Genomic DNA, 23,389 nt, shown 5'->3' with positions numbered 1-23,389 from the left:
TGCCATCCATAGCAAAATCATCTTGTTGCATTGCACTGCATCTCATGCTGCAAAGAATACTTCTGAGTCTTTGGCTGTTATGGCCATGAAAGGAGAGAAACTCATGGTGTGGCCCTCATGTTCCCCTGACCTCAACCTTATTAATGGGAATCTGTCACCTCATTTTTCGTAAATAAGCTTCGGCCACCGCCATCAGGGGCTTATCTACAGCATTCTGTAATGCTGTAGATAAGCCCCCGATTTAACCTGAAAGATAAGAAAAACAAGTTAGATAATACTCACCTGGGATGGCGGTCCGATGTGGTCTGGTCCAATGGGCGACGCGGTGCGGGTTCGGCGCCTCCCATCTTCATGCAATGATGTCCTCCTCCTTGCTTCCTGTCGCTGCTCTTGCGCAGGCGTACTTTATCTGCCCTGTTGAGGGCAGAGCAAAGTACTGCAGTGCGCAGGCGCCAGGAAAGGTCAGAGAGGCCCAGCGCCTGCGCACTGCAGTACTTTACTCTGCCCTCAACAGGACAGATAAAGTACGCCTGCGCAAGAGCAGCGACAGGAAGCAACGAAGAGGACGTCATTGCATGAAGATGGGAGGCCCCGGACCTGGACCGCGTCACCCATCGGACCAGACCTCACCAGACCGCCCCCCCCAGGTGAGTATAATCTAACTTGTTTTTTTTATCTTTCATGTTACATCAGGGGGTTATCTATGGCATTACAGAATGCTGTAGATAAGCTCCTGATGGCGGTGGTCGAAGCTTATATGCGAAAAAGTAGGTGACAGATTCCCTTTAAGAACATTTGAAGTATCCTCAAACAAATGATCTATGTGGGTAGAAGGCAGTTCACATCAAAACAGCAGATGTCGGATGCTAATCTGACATGCTGCTGTAAGGTAGTGGAAGTGTTGCCTACATTCCCCATCGAGAATATGTAAAATGATGTTTTACGCCCACAGCTACCTCCCCGAAACACGTTAGACTATGAAGAAAGAGAAGCAGAAACTGTCTAAAAACACACAAGTTCAAAGGATGCAAGCATTGTGAAGGTGATATGAAAAAAAGAGTGCTGCGTCACTCATTTATATAACACTATTAATTGCATAGCTTTACAGTTATTAGTAGAAATGGGCGGACTCAAACAGTAAAGTTCGGCGTACCTACCAAACACCTATTACATGACAGCACAGCAAACACCACTTCTGAACAGCGGTAAAATGTCACCACTGGTCAGACAGCCTCAGTTCCAATGCTGTCAAAAGACAGCGTGAGCCTGCAGCTGTGATTGGAGGTGTAAAGTTTATCTCCGGTCACTGGTGTCCGCTGATGGGATTACTGCTCCCATTAGCTGCCGCCTGCCGCTGCTAATAATAGTGAGAGCAGGACGGCGAATGGGAGTATTCATCAGCTGGTGCCTGTGCAGTAAATAATTAAAAAAAACAGCATGGGTTCCCCTGTATTTTTGATAACCAGCCAGGAAACACTCACAGATGGGGTCTGCAACCCTAAGCTGTCAGCTACAGCAAGGCTGGTTATCAAGAATAGAAGGGTCCCCATGCCATAGTTTTTAATTATTTAAATAAATAATGTTAAAAACGGCATCGGGTGCCCCTTCAGTTTTGAAAAACAGCCTTGCTAAAGCAAACTGCTGGGGGCTAAGTGGGGTTCATATTTGTGGGGTCGATGTCATCTTTGTATTGTCTTGTGATATTGTAAGATGGGGGAGCCAGGGAGGTAGCCATGGCCGATAGCAATCCCTGTATCACTCCCTGAACCCCTTCCCGCATAGGATCACATCTTTATGTTGCAGTACCTTGTAGCTGGCTCTCTGCGCCATCTGGACTCGCCCGGTACGGGGATGTATTCCTCACAGATGGTTCGCAATAAAGGAGACACACTACTGCTTAACTTCAATGTTAACTCTTTTACTCAGCACAGCTTATTAGAAGACAGGCACTTCAAGTATCACAGTTGGTTTCTTCCATTCTGTCCCTTCTCTATGCTCAGCCCTGGGTTGGACCGTACTTTCCGGTCCCGCAGAATCTGTTCCATCCAGAATTCTTGCCTCACATGGGGAGTCCTTACACCGTTTCGCCCTGGTTCTAAGAAATACCGCTCAGGCAAAGATCTGCCAGATCTCGTGTGTACTGCCTGTGCTGACCAAACTTCTCTTTTTGTAGGGACAGACTTCTATCAGCCGCATCAGCAGCTCTTCCGTGCTTCTTCTTGAGAGGAACCTTTAGTGTAGCTGTTCTATACTGGGTCCCTTTCTTTTAATGTTGTGGGGCACAGTGACTCCTGGCCAGGCAGCCCAGTGAGCTGCATGAGCACCCAGGCCCGACTGATTAAACCAGGAAGCAGGGCCGGCGTCAGCACCCGGCGCACCTGGGCAAATGCCGGGGCCCTGGGGAGAGAGGGGGGCCCACTCACGCTGTCATAGATACAGCTGGGAGAGCAGAGCAGGAGAACATGCTCTCTCCGCCCACAAAGTCACTGCTGGCTGTGTTCTCTTAACCCCTATGTGCCAGCTCTGACACAAGCATCTTCTCACTCAGTCAGTGCAGCCAGGCAGGCACACATAGGGGTTAAGAGAAGGCAGCCAGTGTGACATTGTGGGTGGAGAGGGCACTTTCTCCTGCTCTGGCCCCTGGCTGGCTGCAGTGCTGAAGTTTATCAGGCAGATTCCTGAGCTCCTACCAGTGACTGAGTGAGTGCAAAGGTATCCAGCAGAGCAGTGGTTGCAGATGGACTTGTGGCTCAGTCTGCTGCTGTCTGTCTCCGCTGCCTAAAAATGTGGGTGATGTCTGGAGGAGCAGCTGGTGGGGTGCAGCCTGCAACCTGCAGCCACCCAGCTCTCCCAGAATACATGCATGCTGCACCAAACCTGCACCAGTGGGGTAGGAAGAAGCTTAACCCTTTCCCATCTGTATGAAGGTTATTGCTGAACCTTAAAGATAACAATCCGACCCGCATAAATGGGGTTAACCAGATGCCAGGAGGAAGGGGAGCTGCTGCCATGGATAAAACTGAGCTGTGGGCTGTAGGTTGGGGCCCCGTGGCCCCAGGCTGGTGACTGGAGGGACTCTGCCCAGTGCTGGCATGTGGGTGATTTCTGCTCCGGAGTCTCAGCTTCTCTCCTCTACATCACACTGTGCAGTCACAGCAACATTGGGTGTCTCTGTCCAGGTCCCAGCAGCTGCCACTGCTCCCACCAAGGACATGGCATCACTTAACCCTTCCCCTGCAGCCACCGGCAACAAATCCACATTATTCTTTGATTAAATCAGGTTCCAACCCATTTGAGGAGCAGACATTTCCTGCTGCCATTAGGATCCGGGACGGGGTGACATTGGCTGCCCTGCTACTCTGTAGTGGGGGGTGACAAGTGTAACATGGGGTAACGATGAAGGAGAAATGCACAGGATAATAGTGAGCGCGACAGAGGTCAGTGTATGGTATGGAGCAGTCAGGGGGTGGGCTGCAGGATCCCCCCATACTGTACATGGCTACTCAGGACAGGGAGGTGTTTAATGAGGTTCTAATGATGGGGCACTAATTGGGTCATTAGGGTTTGTGGAAAGGATTCAGCCTCAGGTCCCTCATTAATGCCCGAGCCACCTGTTACTTTGTAGCACAGATTTGTTGGGGCCGCAAAACCAAACAAAGTTGTTTATGTAGAAAAGTCTTTGTTTCATAGAAAAACTCAAAACAGAAAAGATTTTCTGATACAACAACACCCTGCTCACGACACTGCACAGCACCTCTCCCCCTGTATATATACACTGCACATCACCTCTCCTCCTGTATATATACACTGCACAGCACCTCTCCCCCTGTATATATACACTGCACAGCACCTCTCCCCCTGTATATATATACTGCACAGCACCTCTCCCCCTGTATATATACACTGCACAGTACCTTTCCTCCTGTATATATACATTGCACAGCACATTTCCTCCTGTATATATACACTGCACAGTACCACTCCTCCTGTCCTGTATATATACACTGCAGAATTTACAATAGCTGTCACTCATGTAAGAAGTGAAATCTGGCATTGTACTACACATTTCTCTGCCGTATCTGTGCATCATAAATCGGGGTATGTGTTAAAGGGGGGGGCCCACTGAGACTCTTTCGCCCGGGGCCCTCGAAAACCTGGAGCCGGCCCTGGTGACATGGCATAGCTCTGTACTCTTCTGAGCACTGACATGTTCCCAAAAAGCAGTTTTTGACTACCCGTATATACTCGAGTATAAGCCGACCCAAGTATAAGCCGACCCCCCTAATTTTGCCACAAAAAACTGGGAAAACTTAATGACTCGAGTATAAGCCTAGGGTGGAAAATGCAGCAGCTACCGGTAAATGTCAAAAGTAAAAATAGATACCAATAAAAGTAAAATTAATTGAGACATCAGTAGGTTAAGTGTTTTTGAATATCCATATTGAATCAGGAGCCCCATATAATGCTCCATACAGTTTATGATGGGCCCCATAAGATGCTCCATATTAAAATATGCCCCATATAATGCTGCACAAATGTTGATTATGACCCCATAAGATGCTCCATACAGACATTTGCCCCATATAATGCTGCACATGGCCACATAAGATGTTCCATACAGATATTTGCCCCGTATAATGCTCCACAAATGTTGATTATGACTCCATAAGATGCCCCATACAGATATTTGCCCCCATATAATGCTGCACATGGCCACATAAGATGCCCCATACAGATATTTGCCCCCATATCATGCTGCACATGGCCACATAGGATGCTCCATACAGATATTTGCCCCCATATCATGCTGCACATGGCCACATAAGATGCTCCATACAGACATTTGCCCCAATATAATGCTGCACATGGCCCAATAAGATGCTCCATACAGATATTTGCCCCCATATCATGCTGCACATGGCCACATAAGATGCTCCATACAGACATTTGCCCCTATATAATGCTGCACATGGACACATAAGATGCCCCTTACAGATATTTGCCCCCATATAATGCTGCACATGGCCCCATACAGATGCCCCATACAGATATTTGCCCCCATATCATGCTGCACATGGCCACATAAGATGCCCCATACAGATATTTGCCCCCATATAATGCTGCACATGGCTGGATAAGATGCCCCATACAAATATTTGCCCCCATATAATGCTGCACATGGCCGGATAAGATGCCCCATACAGATATTTGCCCCCATATCATGCTGCACATGGCCACATAAGATGCTCCATACAGATATTTTCCCCATAAGCTGTTGCTGCAATTAAAAAAATAAAAAAATTACATACTCACCTCTCCGGCCCCCGGCACTTGCTATACTCACCTTTCCCGTTCCACTGCTGACCGCCGCTGTGTCTTCCCATCCTCTGCGCTGACGTTTAGGAAGAGGGCGGCGTGCACTAATCACGTCACCGCGCCCTCTGACCTGAGCGTCACTGCGGAAGACACAGCGGCGCCGACGGAACGAGGAGCAGGTGAGAATCGCGCACTGCCCCTGTCATACTTACCTGCTCCTGGCGCCGTCGCTGCATGTCTGTTCCCCGGCGCCGCATTTTCTTCCTGTAGTGAGTGGTCACCGTTACCGCTCATTACAGTAATGAATATGCGGCTCCACCTCTATGGGAGGTGGAGCCGCATATTCATTACTGTAATGAGAGGTACCATGTGACCGCTCACTACAGGAAGAAGCTGCAGGGCTGGAAGAAGGAGGGACGTGCAGGGACCGCACCAGGAGCAGGTGAGTATTATTACACAGCTGCCGCTCCCCCTCCCCTGCCGACCCCCGGGTATGACTCGGGTATAAGCCGAGAGGGGGACTTTCAGCCCAAAAAAGTGGGCTGAAAATCTCGGCTTATACTCGAGTATATACGGTATATTGAATATTGATGATCTTGGAAGACACTAAGTAACAAATTGTGGGATCCAGTTTCCCTTTTATCCCTTGCGAAAATGAAAAGTCAAGGGCTTGTAATTTTTCATGTTTTAATTTTACTTAGCATTGATTCATGTAAAAGCACAATGAGGTTTAAATCTCCTGAATGCAGTTTAGAATCATTTTAGGTGCAGTTATTAAAATAGTATTACATTTGGAGGCAATTTACAATAAATAAGTCCAGGGGAAGACACTGACAGCTTAAGGCCCCTGTGCAAGAAATGTGTCTGGCCCTCAGGGCCGGCGTCAACACCCGGCGCACCTGGGCAAATGCCGGGGCCCTGGGGAGAGAGGGGGGCCCACTCAAGCTGTCATAGATACAGCTGGGAGAGCAGAGCAGGAGAACATGCTCTCTCCGCCCACAGAGTCACTGCTGGCTGCGTTCTCTTAACCCCTATGTGCCAGCTCTGACACAAGCATCTTCTCACTCAGTCAGTGCAGCCAGGCAGGCACACATAGGGGTTAATAGAAGGCAGCCAGTGTGACATTGTGGGTGGAGAGAGCACTTTCTCCTGCTCTGGCCCCTGGCTGCAGTGCAGTGCTGAAGTTTATCAGGCAGATTCCTGAGCTCCTACCAGTGACTGAGTGAGTGCAAAGGTATCCAGCAGAGCAGTGGTTGCAGATGGACTTGTGGCTCAGTCTGCTGCTGTCTGTCTCCGCTGCCTAAAAATGTGGGTGATGTCTGGAGGAGCAGCTGGTGGGGTGCAGCCTGCAACCTGCAGCCACCCAGCTCTCCCAGAATACGTGCATGCTGCACCAAACCTGCACCAGTGGGGTAGGAAGAAGCTTAACCCTTTCCCATCTGTATGAAGGTTATTGCTGAACCTTAAAGATAACAATCCGACCCGCATAAATGGGGTTAACCAGATGCCAGGAGGAAGGGGAGCTGCTGCCATGGATAAAACTGAGCTGTGGGCTGTAGGTTGGGGCCCCGTGGCCCCAGGCTGGTGACTGGAGGGACTCTGCCCAGTGCTGGCATGTGGGTGATTTCTGCTCCGGAGTCTCAGCTTCTCTCCTCCACATCACACTGTGCAGTCACAGCAACATTGGGTGTCTCTGTCCAGGTCCCAGCAGCTGCCACTGCTCCCACCAAGGACATGGCATCACTTAAGCCTTCCCCTGCAGCCACCGGCAACAAATCCACATTATTCCTTGATTAAATCAGGTTCCAACCCAATAGAGGAGCAGACATTTCCTGCTGCCATTAGGATCCGGGACGGGGTGACATTGGCTGCCCTGCTACTCTGTAGTGGGGGGTGACAAGTGTAACATGGGGTAACGATGAAGGAGAAATGAACAGGATAATAGTGAGCGCGACAGAGGGCAGTGTATGGTATGGAGCAGTCAGGGGGTGGGCTGCAGGATCCCCCCATACTGTACATGACTACTCAGGACAGGGAGGTGTTTAATGAGGTTCTAATGACGGGGCACTAATTGGGTCATTAGGGTTTGTGGAAAGGATTCAGCCTCAGGTCCCTCATTAATGCCTGAGCCACCTGTTACTTTGTAGCACAGATTTGTTGGGGCCGCAAAACCAAACAAAGTTGTTTATGTAGAAAAGTCTTTGTTTCATAGAAAAACTCAAAACAGAAAAGATTTTCTGATACAACAACGCCCTGCTCACGACACTGCACAGCACCTCTCCTGTATATATACACTGCACAGCACCTCTCCTCCTGTATATATACACTGCACAGTACCGCTCCTCCTGTATATATACACTGCACAGCACCTTTCCTCCTGTACATATATACACTGCACAGCACCTCTCCTGTATATATACACTGCACAGCACCTCTCCCCCTGTATATATACACTGCACAGCACCTCTCCCCCTGTATATATACACTGCACAGCACCTCTCCCCCTGTATATATACACTGCACAGCACCTCTCCCCCTGTATATATACACTGCACAGCACCTCTCCCCCTGTATATATACACTGCATAGTACCTTTCCTCCTGTATATATACACTGCACAGCACCTTTCCTCCTGTATATATACACTGCACAGTACCACTCCTCCTGCCCTGTATATATACACTGCAGAATTTACAATAGCTGTCACTCATGTAAGAAGTGAAATCTGGCATTGTACTATACATTTCTCTGCCGTATCTGTGCATCATAAATCGGGGTATGTGTTAAAGGGGGGGGGGCCCACTGAGACTCTTTCGCCCGGGGCCCTCGAAAACCTGGAACCGGTTTGGTGCAGGATGCATGTATTCTGGGAGAGCTGGGTGGCTGCAGGTTGCACCCCACCAGCTGCTCCTCCAGACATCACCCACATTTTTAGGCAGCGGAGACAGACAGCAGCAGACTGAGCCACAAGTCCATCTGCAACCACTGCTCTGCTGGATACCTTTGCACTCACTCAGTCACTGGTAGGAGCTCAGGAATCTGCCTGATAAACTTCAGCACTGCAGCCAGCCAGGGGCCAGAGCAGGAAAAAGTGCTCTCTCCACCCACAATGTCACACTGGCTGCCTTCTCTTAACCCCTATGTGTGCCTGCCTGGCTGCACTGACTGAGTGAGAAGATGCTTGTGTCAGAGCTGGCACATAGGGGTTAAGAGAACACAGCCAGCAGTGACTTTGTGGGCGGAGAGAGCATGTTCTCCTGCTCTGCTCTCCCAGCTGTATCTATGACAGCGTGAGTGGGCCCCCCTCTCTCCCCAGGGCCCCGGCATTTGCCCAGGTGCGCCGGGTGCTGACGCCGGCCCTGGAAAGAAGCCTTTATGTGTAGCAGTACCACCATGAATGAACACGTTATATACATTAAAAGGAGGGGGTTGGGGAGAAGAGGGAACAATAATACTTTCACATCCCCTACAATATCAAGCCCACTGATTACTAATGGAGAGGCGTCTATAAGACACCTATCCATTACTAATCCTATAGTGGTATGGTAAATAAAGACACAGCCAGAATAAAGTCTTTTATTTGAAATAAAACAAAACACACTTTTACTTTTTTATTTATTCATTGTAGCATAATGATTTGTTTTTACTTTTTTATTTTTAAAAAGTGAAATTCTGATATAATCCTAACATTTGGTACAGTTCTGTTACTGGAGTTGATATGCTAAGGTGAAGGCAAGGAGGAAAGGATGCTTAAGAAACTTCGGCTTTGCTAAAAACTGTGATGTGCCTGGTGGGAATAGAGCTTTTACTTCCTCAAATAAAACAATGCAGCTTATTTAAGCTGGAAACGTAGAAGATGAGACTAGTTTTATCTGTTACGGTTGGGTTTGCCCCTCCTTCCTGCGGATCTCCTATCGGTTCATTTCAGGCCAAATCAATGGAGCTTCTAAACACAAAATAAATGAGTTCACCCTAAATTCTCCCACAAGCCATTTCTAACAGGATTCGCTGTTATACAAGGATGTGATCAGTATTGAGAACACTTAGGAAAAATTAGATATAATTGTTCCACTAAACGAACTTTATGAAGATTCGTTTTATATACAGTGGTTACATAGGTTGAAAATAGACTCAGATCCATCAAATTCAACCTTTCTCCACCAATTGTGCACTTGTAGATGGAGCCATTATGAAAGAGGCAATAATGTGTGAGGTGTTTTTTTAACCTTATTTTTAACCGTGGTTATATTTTTATGGTGCTTGAACCCTCTAGGTTCAAGCAACATATTGTAATCCGATTTCTTATATTTTTTTTTTTTACCTTGTTCCTTCAGATAGATCATCAAGGTAACCATGCTTGACTCCTCCTCCGTGGGTCCAGCACTGAGACTCCGCCACTACTCCTGGCGTCTCTTATTGACTGTAGCGCTGACGTTATTTTAATAACGATGCGGCCAATCAGTGAGCTCGATGGCACTGAGCAGTTTGTGTCATCAACTTGGACAGAGCCGTTGAGCTCAGTGATTGTCTGCAGCGCCGCAATAGCAGATACTGTACCCACCAAGGTGAGTAAAGCTCAATTTATTTATTTTTTTAAATAAATATTAATATAACACTCGGTTCCAACCTACTGAAATATAGTCCTTCAGGACATGTTTTCATTTTTTACATGACTGAAGATCGGTTATAACTAGTGAAAAGCTACAATGACACTGGTTAATCATTTATGTGGTGGTGACCAAATACTGTACAAGTATGTTAATAATTTCTGCGTCAGTGGTACAAATTTCCATAGAGAAAACCATCACCATCTTGGCAGGTGTCCTCTCTCATCGCTTTGCACGTGTTCACACTTGTGATGCCGCATTACTAGTGATGAGTGTGTGTATTCGTTGCTCGGGTGGTCTCTGAGCATTTTGGCGTGCTCCAAGATTTAGTTTTTGTCAATGCTACTGCATGATTTACGGCTGATAGACAGCCTGAGTACATGTGGGGGTTGCCTGTTTGTTAGGGAATTCTCACACATATTCAGGCTGTCTAGCAGCCGCAAATCAGATTTTTCTCATACCTGAAAAAAAAATAAAATAAAAAGTTTCTGCACCTCCCCCATCTAGTGGCTTGTTTTTTCTCATGGCCCCTTACACTTACGGTACATTGTCAATTTCAATCTGAGAGTTGAATCAAAATCGGACATGTCTCTGCAATTCTGCGCTGACCGATAAATCGGCAAAAAATCACGGACACATGAATGGCCCCATTCACTACTGTAGGTACGAGTGCTACACGGAGAGCATGAAAAAATGGATGTGCCAATGAGGCCTCAAACGTCCGCATTACAGCTTAGGGCCTCGTGCACACATTGAGTATTTGATGAGTTTTTTACCTCAGTATTTTTAAGCCAAAATCAGGAGAGGAACAATCAGAGGAAAAGTCTAATAGAAACATATGCACCACTTCTGTATTTATCACCCACTCCTGGTTTTGTCACACACCAGATTCCTGCACTTTGTTGGTGTGAAACTGCAAAATTTGCAAAAATTTTGAGGAGCCTCGTGTTGTACAAAAAAACAATAGAGATTTATCAAAACTTGTTAGGACAGTTTTCTGGTGTAAAAGATTTGATGAATCGGGGTTGATGGGCAGATGTATACACCATGTTCCAAATTATTAAGCAAATGATATTTTTCTCGGATTTTCATAAATGGTCGGTGCAAATGACAGTCAGTCTAATAAAAGTCATCACACATTAGAGTATAAATAAAAAAGGGGAGAAGCCAGCGCTGCTTATGGTCAGAACGCAATTCATAAAGTGCACATGCACATATTGATTTCTAACTGTATTTCAAAATGAGACATTTAGCAAACAATTGATCAATTCTTTGAGCCACCCCGCCACACTAAGGCATTCTCATAATGGGGTGGTCCTACTCTACATTTTTTATATTCGCTGTGCCATTACGGCCTCCTAAATGTATTAAAAGCAAGACCACATTAAATGCAAATTGTACCTGAAGCATTTCTGAATCACTTCCATGGCGCCAGAAAGGGCAAGCGCAGATAAAGATTGACCAGGTCCGGTTATAGACATTTCAGGTCCAACCTCCACACTGCCTAACCAGTACCACAAATGAAGGGTGAGACAGGCCTGGACACAGGTGCACAATCAAACAGAGCCTAGGGCAGGGCTGCCTGCTGTATGTGTGTACAGCAGCCTAGATCAATCACAATGAACACAGAAAGAATGGCATACATAACCCAGCAGCGGCCGGCAACAGTGGTGGTCAGCCAAAAAACAATGTCAAAATAAAAAAGGGGAGAAACCAGCGCTGCTTATGGTCAGAACGCAATACATAACGTGCACATGCACATATTGATTTCTAACTGTATACATGCAGCAGCCCTGCCCTGCCCTAGTCCCTGTTTCAATGTGAACTGCCTTCCACCCTTATAGATCTTTTGCTTGATGATGCTCCAAAGGTTCTCTATAGGGTGGAGGTCAGGGGAAGATGGTGGCCACACCATGAGTTTATCTCCTTTTATGCCCATAGCAGCCAATGACTCAGAGGTATTCTTTGCAGCATCAGATGGTGCATTGTCATGTATGAAGATGATTTTGCTCCTGAAGGCACGTTTCTGCTTTTTATACCATGGAAGAAAGTTGTCAGTCAGAAACTCTATATACTTTGCAGAGGTCATTTTCACACCTTCAGGAACCTTAAAGCGTCCTACCAGCTGTTTCCCCATGACTCCGGCCCAAAGCATGACTCCTCCAGCTTCTTGCTGACGTCGCATCCTTGTTGGGACATGGTGGCCATCCACCAACCATCCACTACTCCATCCATCAATAAACAAGACTGTTTGAAAATTAGTCTTCATGTGTGTCTGGGCCCACTGCAACCGTTTCTGCTTGTGAACACTGTTTAGGGGTGGCCGAATAGTAGGTTTATGAACCAAAGTAAGCCTTTAAAGGATCCTAGAGGCACCAGCAGCTTCAAATATCTGTTTGCTGGTTTGGTTTGTAATGGCTTTTTAGCAGCTGCTCTCTTAATCCAATGAACTTGCCTGGCAGAAACCTTCCTCATTATGCCTTTATCAGCACAAACCCGTCTGTGCTCAGATTCAGCCACAAATCTCTTAACACTATGATGATCACGCTTAAGTTTTTGGGAAATATCTAATGTTTTCATCTCTTGACCAAGGCATTGCACTATTTGATGCTTTTCGGCAGCAGAGAGATCCTTTTTCTTTCTCATGTTACTTGAAAACTGTGGCCTGCTTAATAATGTGGAACATCATTTTTAAGTAGTTTTCCTTTAATTAGAATCACCTGGAAAACTAATTATCACATGTGTTTAAGACTGATTTCAGTGATCCATTGAGCCCTGAGACACAATACCATCCATGAGTTTATTTGAAAAACAAAACAATTAAATCTTTATGACACTTAAATCCAATTTGCATAATAATTTGGAACACGGTGTAATTTTAGCGGTGAAGAGATCGCAGTTCTACTTGGGCCACGGTTCGTAAGGTGTCCCGAAAGGTCTCTTTGGCACATATAAGAAGATCAATACTAGTAAAGATTCATGAATCTTTCATACATAAAATATTGTGGGGAGAGGTTTCTGCTGCAGCAAGATTAAAAAGAAATATTTTTTTTTTACGTAAGAGGCAGCGGGAAGAGGTTTCTGCTGCAAGATGGAGATGTAAATTGTGTAATATCTGACTTTCTTGAATACAAACCACACAGTGTGAAACTAATAATGGATAATGTAGATGTTTCTGATGGTACTGTATATAAAAGTGAACTTTTTTAACTGTTTTATTATAACAAAGAAAATGCTGAAATTGAAAATATCTGGGGAACAAACTGTATTTCTTTAATTGAGTTAAATGAGTGGCTTTGATTTAAAGGGGTTGTCTGGCCTCTAAAATCAGTGTTTTTTCCCTGGTCACAGGTTCCCTTTAGAGTAACTTTGCATAGGGAAATTTCTTTGTTTTCTCTTAAACCTTGTCGATATCTAGATTTACTAAATCTCAACCAATATGGATAAGTCACTTAGTGCAAATCATAGTTCTCATCATATAGATCTACTTAATTCCCCTGTATAGCAAATTAATATTTTGAGTAGTTAACCCTTAATATACAGATACACAATAGTCCTTTTTTATCTCTTCTATACAAAATCTCACCTGCTAATAAACGTTTATCGTCTTTTACCTGAATTTTTTTCCTTTTATTTTTCAGTTAATTTTGACCACTTCCAAATATTACGAGCTATTGGAAAAGGGAGTTTTGGAAAGGTAAGTCGCCTCATGCTACCTATGGTTGTGTCACTATATTATCATTAAAGAAGCACTCCCTTCAAAGTTTTTATCCTTCTAATACTGAATATTGCAGTCATATTATATAGAACTGTGCATCTACATTTGCTCACTTTGCCTTTCTACCCAGTTAATTCTTCTCTTTTCTCTGCTCTGTATAGAGACAGGAAGTCTCTTGTCCAAACATTTATCATCTCCCTCTTCAACTTCTGACCCAGATGCTCCCTCGTCCACCTGCCAGGGACTTTTGCAGTGATTCATGACATGGGCAGACAAAATTGACCTCCTGTTTCTGCATAAAGCTTAGAAGGAGTCAGCTAGTCAGTTTTTAATCTCGTGATGTCATAGACCTAATGGAATAGAGTAGACAGTTGGTGCTAGTAATATTTTATGGAGAACTTTAACTTGTCCTTTCCGAAGAGCTTGGAGTAGAATGCTAATGTCTTCCTCTAGCTCCTCCCCTCTTCATAGAATATTAAAAGCAGCAGCTGTCATCTCATATATCTCTATAATGGAGAAATCTGTCATCTCTGAATACAGATTTTGCCCCTGAATTGAGAATGAAAGATCAGTCCAGGAGGAGAAAGAAGCAAATCTTTCTGATAATATATATGACAAAGTTGTAATTTTCATCTGAACTATTTATATATGAAATGAAAATTAAAACGACGGCTACTCTTTAATACATGGGTAATGGCCGTGTCAAAATATTGCTCCACCACTGTGATCTCTCCATCATATAAACCCAATGAAACAGCAAAAATTAATTGAACCCATGTCTATATAAATAGTAGTAACAACAATGCTGACAAAAATGATATGAAGAATGCACAATATGGCTCAATAATAGAACATAAAATATAAAAAGAAAGACCGAAAAGTTCCATTTTTGTCCAGCTCCATCAAAGTACGGGGATTTGGTGCATGATGAGGTCAAAGTCATGATGAGTGTTGGCGTTCCTTTACGGCACAAATCTTACTCCCGTCCCAGTGGAGTAAGATTTGCAGTAAGGCGCATGAAAGTACACGTCATTTTGTGCCTTGCCTGATTCGTTAAGAGGCTTGCAGGCTCCAATCTGCTCCATCACCATGACAAACGTTGAAAACGCCATTATTGATGAATCAGGGCCCATTATATTTACTCCTGTTGTGTGTACAGTTTTTTTTAAAAAAATGGTATTGTCTCATTGTCATGGATCGGTAACAGTCTCACATGGGTCAAAGGCACCTTTTGTGTCCCCCTAGAATCCAGGACCGGATGCAACTGCAACTACTTTTCCCACTATAGTTACACCCCTGATAGAGAACTTTTGGTGCCATACCACATTATATTATCATGCACTGTAATGTCACATGCATAGATGTAGAAGAAGACATGGACCACACATCCAAAAATTTACGTTGATCTACCGCAGCTAAGCAAAAATGTCAAAAAATTGAAATCGTGGTTCTTAATTTAACATTGCAGCATGAGTACTATGGGGCACTATTTCATTCTCCATGCTGGTGCTCCAATACTTCAGCAGTGGTCAGCAGATGCCGCTGTACATTTAACTTCCAGAAACTTCCCTAAGAGGTTCACCAAGACGTGGCAGTGGGCTTCATACAATCTGATCAGAATGTTAAACTAAGAACTAAGTTTTGTAAATCTTTGTTTAGCATAAATAAATCATTAATAATGTTTTAGATGTGTGTTCCAAGTCTTTTTCTACAGCTATGGTATATGGACATACGCATGAGTCATTCATGATAGCCCATAGATTTCAGCAAAATTGTGTGTGGAGACCTCACAACTCTCCTCCCAATAGATGATGATGTTGGGAAAACGAGGATCAGCCATGTTAATTTTCAACACCTGATCTTTTTGTTCCCAGGGAACATGAGCCATCAGCAGTGGTTTCTGGCAGCAAATTACGCCACACCCAGTCAAATATATGTATATACATTTAACCAAACTGATTGTATGTATTTGGGGGGTTGGTAGGAATATCTGTTGATGAACAAACAATTGGCTGACAACTCTCTAATGTGCATGTTCAGCTTTAGTGTAAAGATTAGCATGTTCTCAAAAACAAAATATGAGATTCCTGCAAAAATGTGCAAATAAATAGGTCAAATACCTGTTAAGTCCATATATTTTGTATGTTGAGTCCATATGTTGTTGATTCCACATGTTGAATCCACATGTTGAGTCCATATATTGTGTAAGTTGAGTCCATATGTTGTTGAGTCCATATGTTGAGTCCATAAATTGTGTAAGTTGAGTCCATGTGTTGTTGAGTCCACATGTTGAGTCCATATGTTGTTGAGTCTATATGTTGAGTCCATATATCGTGTAAGGTGAGTCCATATGTTGTTGAGTCCACATATTGAGTCCATATATTGTGTAAGTTGAGTCCATATGTTGAGTCCTTATATTGTGTAAGTTGAGTCCATATGTTGAGTCCATATATTGAAAAGAAAATTGCCATGAAGACTTGCAATTAATATTATCCAGATTTGAGATCACAGCCTTCATTCCATGAATTGGTGGAAGTCTCAGCTCATGGTCACCCACAGATGACTCTTCTAACATCTGTCAATGACATTTCAGAAGAATTATCTCTCGCCTAAACATCTTCTGATGGGCTATCTGTATTCTACACTTATAAATTGCGCATTGTATCTTCAGGTATGCATCGTACAGAAGAGAGACTCCAAGAAGATGTATGCAATGAAATATATGAACAAGCAGAAGTGTGTAGAAAGAGACGAAGTGAGAAATGTCTTCAGAGAACTTCAGATCATGCAGTGCCTTGAACACCCCTTTCTGGTAAATCTATGGTATGTGAGATTTCTTTCTATTGTCTTTATGCACTTTTTGCTGTGTGGGATGATTATGTTGATATGAGAAGTGGCATATCCAAATTTGATGTCAGAAACCAACCTCACCATGCCATCCAGAGCACCTTTAATTGCTAGAAAGTGTCATTTAGCAATGACTTTATTGCACAGCAAGTACAATGCTCAAAACTTAAAGGCAAGTTTTTCGAATAAACTGCCGTGTAGGTGCATGAGAAGTAACATTAATTCTGACCATTTGTGACTTATATCTTGCATTTTTTTTTTTACCAATTTTTCACTCGTTTATGCTCCATATCTAATTTTGTGGTTATGATGTTTCTTATACAAAACATAAACAGGCATAAGAGATTCCTGTTTTTCTATCTCTTTGTATGACACGTTCAGAAGCAGTAACAACATGGAGGACATTACACAGCAGTACTGAGCAGTGCAGCTGTGAACTCAGCACCAGGGTAATCTAAAACAATTACTAGAAAGCTATAGCATGATCTGCCTGTGCTTCACTGTGTTTCTGCCTCTTCCTCACCCTCCAATCTCCAGATAATTTAAAAGGAGCTGTAATCTGATACTTCAGTGATCTGGCAGTTCATCTTGTCTTAAAGTGGTTTCCACATATGTAAATACCCAGCCTAAGGGTACCGTCACACAGTGCAATTTTCATCGCTACAACGGTACGATCCGTGACGCTCCAGCATCGTAACAATATCGCTCCAGCATCGTAGACTGCTGTCACACTTTGCAATCTACGACGCTGGAGCGATAATTTCATGACGTATGTGCGATGTAGAAGCCGTTGGTTACTATGCGCACATCGTATACGATATATGTTACACCATGCAATCATGCCGCCACAGCGGGACACTAGACGACGAAAGAAAGTTTCAAACGATCTGCTACGACGTACGATTCTCAGCGGGGTCCCTGATCGCAGGAGCGTGTCAGACACTGCGATATCATAACTATATCGCTCGAACGTCACGAATCGTGCCGTCGTAGCGATCAAAATTGCACTGTGTGACGGTACCCTAACAGTCCCTTTATTAGATTACATACATAAACAGATCTTTAGAAAAAGTAATTATAGTCAGTTGAGGGTTTTGACTAGTCTATGGGGCGTTAGTGTCCCCAGACTAGACTGCCTAGTTAGATGTTATCACACCCCTGTGGACATGAGAACATAACTTATAAGTGCTGGCATCATCGTTAGTGCTATTCTTACAGTCAGGAAAATATGAATTATCTTCCATTGCTGGGCGGCTTCTTCCCTCTCATCATTGATCCTCTGAAGCCGGTTGTACACGTGCCAGCTTCACACAGGCGCATGGTAACACAAGCCCCATAACAACATCCCCAATAAAAACACATGACACAAGAATTTTGGTTGGAAATAAAATGGCCGTGGCGTTTATTTTTGGATTACATATAATTTTTTATTTTAATCCAAGAAATGATCCTAACCATTGAGATTTTATTAAATTGGCTTAAATCCACACACATAACCCAATCCACCCAAAATCAACGGGCGACTTTCCCACAAATAAACGACACGACGAATAACGATAATAATAAAACATAACTTCAGGGAGGGAGGGAGGGAGGGATCTTTGAACTTCTTCAGGTGACTGACAAGGAGCCCTTAAAACAGCTGATTTTTATACATAAAATCCCTCTCGCACTTTTTGCTTAAACCAATCAAAATGCGCAAAAAGTGCGGGAACCACTACCAGAAAAAACTGGATTGAACCTGCTCGTGCCTGGCACAGCTTACCAAAGAACATAACTTAACCCTTTGAATACCATACCCTTTTTTCTAACACCTATCACCCCTAATGAAAAAGGAGGGGGGGGGGAAGGAGAGGCTGTGTTATCATGCGACCCCCCCTGCATTCAGCAAGGGGAGGGGCGTCCATGGTAACACAAGCCCCATAACAACATCCCCAATAAAAACACATGACACAAGAATTTTGGTTGGAAATAAAATGGCTGTGGCGTTTATTTTTGGGTTACATATAATTTTTTATTTTAATCCAAGAAATGATCCTAACCATTGAGATTTTATTAAATTGGCTTAAATCCACACACATAACCCAATCCACCCGAAATCAACGGGCGACTTTCCCAAGCGCCTAGCCTTCAGAAGGCGAGGCCCCCCCAAAACGCCAAAGCCATTTTTCAATGATGGTCTGGAAATCCAAGTTCAGAACATCCAGACCAACATCGGACAAATGAACCAAATCCCTCCTATACATGCCTGGAATGACATCCTCCAAATCCACATGCCTGTAAGAAAAACCTTCAATTAAACACATAAATTTTTCCAAACTCCTGTTGACTCACTTACGAATCCTCTCCAAAAATAACATATTTGAACTGAACCATAAAAACCTTGGAACGATTTCTGAAAATACAAGGGTTGCATTATTGAATTCTGTCTTTATAATAGATATATCTCTTCTCATAAAAGCAATCAGATCAAGAGTGCTGATTCTACCCAAATCATTTCCTCCCAGATGAAAAATGACTAAGTTCGGAGAAGGCCATAACTTCTTCAATCTTCGCATTTCTTCAAATAAATTTTTCCACTGCATACCCCGCCTGCTAAACCAAAAAACTTGGAGAAAAGAAGGATTAAAAGAAAGATTCTCTGTATAAGATCTGACATTCGCCCTTTTTTCAGCCCAAAAAACATAAGAATGTCCGATGATCCACACCGACCAGATTCCTAAAAAAATGAACCAAATATTAAGAGGGATATAAGTTCGGGTGAATATATAATTTAAATCTATTTGACTCCCAGCGACCTATCTTCTTTATCATGTTGTCCTGAAGACCCGATCTAGAAGCCTCAGTTGCGGCTCCAATGCGAAAAGAGTGGGATGATATCTTTAACTCCGTTAACTTTAGCTCCTTTAAACATTTTTTTAGTATAAAATTGAACTGGAAACAAGTAGCAGGCTCCCCATTAAGGTGAATGAAAAACGGGCCATTGATCTTAGGCCTTAATGACAGCCATCTTTTCGCATTGGCTACAGGACAAATAGTATTATCTAAAATTGAGTTCAGCCGCAAGGAAGAGCCTCTACCTAATTGATCCGTTTTGGATTTTCGGATAAATAGCATGACATGCGAGTCAACAATTTCTACATCTTCAATGAAAAGACCGGACGGAACGGACTTCTTTTGGGATACTAACTCTCCAATCCGCAATGCTGCAAAAAATGCCAAAGAAAAAGCTGTGGAAAAAAGGCACGATTCAAATTCATTAACACAGACCAATGAAAGACAAGAGCAGAGATTTTTAAGTAGCTGGAAAGAAATCGGGCGCCTCTCATCAGGCTTAAAATGAGCCCTCCTAAAACCTTTTAAAAATTGGCGCACATGAAAAATGTCAGACATAGGCTTAGCACCAAAAACCTTGAGAAAAAATGAAACCCCTGCAACATTTTTTGACATAGCCGAGTGAGATAAACCACTTTTTACCAAGTAATCTAAGAAAAACAACGACATTTCAACATTACAAACCGTATTAGGGTGATTTCTGGTTAAACAAAAATTACACCACAGATTCCATGCCGCCGAATACTCGGCCCATGTTCTATCTGCCAGAGACTTAGCAATGAAATGTGAAATCACTCCTGTATCACCTCCCAAATCCATTCTGGGTAAATTGCTCTGTTCCTCTCCTCTTCCTGAACTTTTTTCTTGGCAAGAAAAAGCTGGCGATGACAAATGGATGCGACATTATTAGTGCTCACAGAGGAAAAGGAAGCTTTCAACCAGATATTATAATCCAAACAGAGAAAAACTAAATGCCTAATGATCCGAGCAGCCCAACTATTCTTTGAAGACAGAGTATTTACTGCAAAAACTAAACCCTGGTTACTAGAAGAAAATAAAATTCTTTTATTACTAAGCTGCGCGCCCCAAAGCTGTAGACATAAAAATATAGAGAACAAATCTAAAACAGTCTGGTTATTTAACACTCTAAGCTGATGCCAAGCCAGCGGCCACGCCTCCGACGCCCAAAAAGACGAAAATGATACGCTAACACCTGAAACCCTATCAGCGAGATAGAACAATGACAACTCTTCTGAAGAAACAAATGGCGATTGCCACACCATTCTACCATTAAATTTAGACAAAAACCTCAACCATACTTTCAGATCCTCCTTCAACGCTTTACCAAGACGAATATGAGAGTGAGGAGATGTATGACCAGCAGTAGCTTCATATAATCTCCTTGAAAATACCCTGCCTATAGGAATAATTCTGAGCACAAAATTCAAAGATCCTAGCAAGGATTGTAGCTCTTTCAGGGTAATTTTTTCTGCTGATAAACAATGAGAAACAGAAGCATAAAGTCTAGCTAATTTGTTAGCGGGTAAGGAACAAGTCATATTCACAGAATCTAAAAGAATACCTAAAAACTCTAATGATGTACAAGGAAACACCGTCTTCTCTACTGCAATGGGGACTCCAAAATGATTACAAATACTTAAAAATTTGCTCAACATAGCATTACAAACAGCAGAATCAGACGGACCAATAAATAAAAAATCGTCTAAATAATGCAACATACCGCCACCAACGAAATCTAACTCAACTACCCATTGGAGAAAAGTGGAAAAAGACTCAAAATAAAAACATGAAAGGGAAAAACCCATAGGTAGACATCTATCAAAGAAAAATTTACCTTGAAAAGAAAAACCAAGAGAACTAAAACCATCTGGATTAACTGGCAAACTTCTAAATGCCAACTTTATATCAGACTTTGCCATAAGGGCATTACAACCAAATTTCCTTAACAAGTCCAAAGCCACATCAAACAAGGTATACTGAACAGAGCAATTCATATCAGCCACTTCATCATTTAAAGACGCACCATTGGGGTACGACAAATGATGAATGAGTCTATAAGATCCAACTTCCCTTTTAGGAACTATCCCCAAAGGAGAGATCCTAAAATTCCCAAATGGAGGAGAATCAAAAGGACCAGAGACCCTACCAGCCTCTAGCTCTTTTATAATCTTCTCCTTCACAATTTGGGAAAACTCAATAGCTGAAGGCAGATAGTTCACCATTTTACAACCTATACCTTTAAACGGAGGTACAAAAAAACCGGTTGAAAAACCATTAAATAGGAGAGAGCTACTCTCCTGATCTGGGTACATTTCTAACCATTGTAACATTCTTTCCAGCTTCACCGGAGTCAGAGACTTTTGAAAAAGGCTCTCTGTTTCCTTGCTGATTGGATTGCATCTGTTTTTTAAAGCACTTGGACATCGGGTGAATGCCTCCGCAGAAGGAGCATTCATGCCGAAAGCGACAATTCTGGGCCCATTTACAGCTGGATTCGTTAAAGGCAAAGCACACTCCTTTCCTTACAGAAAGATTGGGGGGTTGCCTAGGGGTTTGAAATCTCTGAGGCAACATAAGGTTAACCCATAACCCGACATCCTTAGTACCCCATGCTAGGTTAGGGAACATAGACAATTTCTGCCTGAATGCTTCGTCATAAAGAAGCCAGGCCATACCCCCAAAATTACGAATAAGCCTCAAGTATAGAATCCTGGTGCTGAAAGAGCCCAGAGCAAAGGTTGGGAAACCTCTCACCGAGAACAGCAGAATAAATTGAGAACGCTTGAATCCAATTGTTAAAAGATTTAACAGGATTAACTTTTCTCTTATCATCAGAATCCTCTTTTTTCTCAAACCTATTCTGCTGCTCCCTGCCAGAAGGTAAAAGCGAAAAAATATCAATGAAAGCTCTGCTCCAAATCTGCTCTTTCACCGCCGGGTTCAAATGAAAGCCCAGCGGAGAAACCTCGCATGTAAGAGATTCCTTTAAAAGAACTTCAGGCAGACCCGGTTTCAAAACTGCGCTAAAACTGGCAATATTAGTATCAATGGAGGAAGATCTGGGCACAGCAGGAAAAACACTGCTGCCCAAATAATCCTCCAAGGCTTCCCTGACTAGCTCCTTCACATTAAAAGGACTGACAGATGAAGGGGCATTAAAGTTCTCACCAGCTCCACGAAGTCCAACATCAGAACCAGGAGTGCAAGCACTCAAGCCTACTCCAGTAGGCGAATGCGGTCGGATAGGGAGGCGTCCATCATCCTGGCTTGATGCAGATGGAGCGGAGATCCAGGACCTAGCAGCGGCAGCAGCGGCAGATGAAATACTTGAGTGGAACTGCTCACCGCCCTGGAACGACGCTGATGTCCGAGGTCCCTGGACCGCTGCAGCGCTTGTACGGCTACAGCGGTTAGCCGGCTCCAAGCTTCTTCTTACCGGCGTCGGGATTACTTCCGGGTCTTCTTCCTGCGGCGCACCGGACGTGACGTCCTTCTCCGGCGCCTGCGGTTGAGGAGACAGCTGACCGCGGTGAAGATCTCGCGGCGGACTCCGAGACTTCCGCCGCGCCGTTCTCCGCCCACCGCAGCGACGAGCCCGGGAATCTTCATGCACAGACGAGGATGGCGGCTCCGGTGAGTAAACGACTCTCGCCCTCCGATTCCTCCGAAGGCTCCGACTTGACCTCGCCGGGGACAACTCTGCAGGCTGCGGGGAAGGCGACAGCCTAGGAGCAAGAGAAGCCGGTACCTCATTCTCAGAGGTAGGTTTTATAGCCAGGCAACTCTGCAACCATTCGGTGCCACTCTCCGCCTCCGCCCTCCGAATCAGCTGTTGCAGGAGGTCTTCCATCAGCTGTCTTCAATCTTTGAACTTCTTCAGGTGACTGACAAGGAGCCCATAAAACAGCTGATTTTTATACATAAAATCCCTCTCGCACTTTTTGCTTAAACCAATCAAAATGCGCAAAAAGTGCGGGAACCACTACCAGAAAAAACTGGATTGAACCTGCTCGTGCCTGGCACAGCTTACCAAAGAACATAACTT

General features: G+C 43.9%; 1 protein-coding gene across 1 annotated transcript in view; it reads left to right on the top strand.

Annotated features, from left to right (window-relative positions):
• Window positions 1–23,389, top strand: part of STK32B (serine/threonine kinase 32B) — a 298,021-nt gene that overhangs the window by 52,397 nt on the left and 222,235 nt on the right. Inside the window, exons 2-3 of the mRNA XM_069744831.1 lie at window positions 13,565–13,620; window positions 16,313–16,464. Coding sequence (XP_069600932.1) covers window positions 13,565–13,620; window positions 16,313–16,464 — 208 coding nt within the window. The remainder of the gene's footprint in view (window positions 1–13,564; window positions 13,621–16,312; window positions 16,465–23,389) is intronic.

Source organism: Ranitomeya imitator, chromosome 1, assembly GCF_032444005.1.
Source record: "Ranitomeya imitator isolate aRanImi1 chromosome 1, aRanImi1.pri, whole genome shotgun sequence".
Classification (NCBI taxonomy): domain Eukaryota; kingdom Metazoa; phylum Chordata; class Amphibia; order Anura; family Dendrobatidae; genus Ranitomeya; species Ranitomeya imitator.
This window is presented reverse-complemented; position numbering and strand designations above follow the sequence as displayed.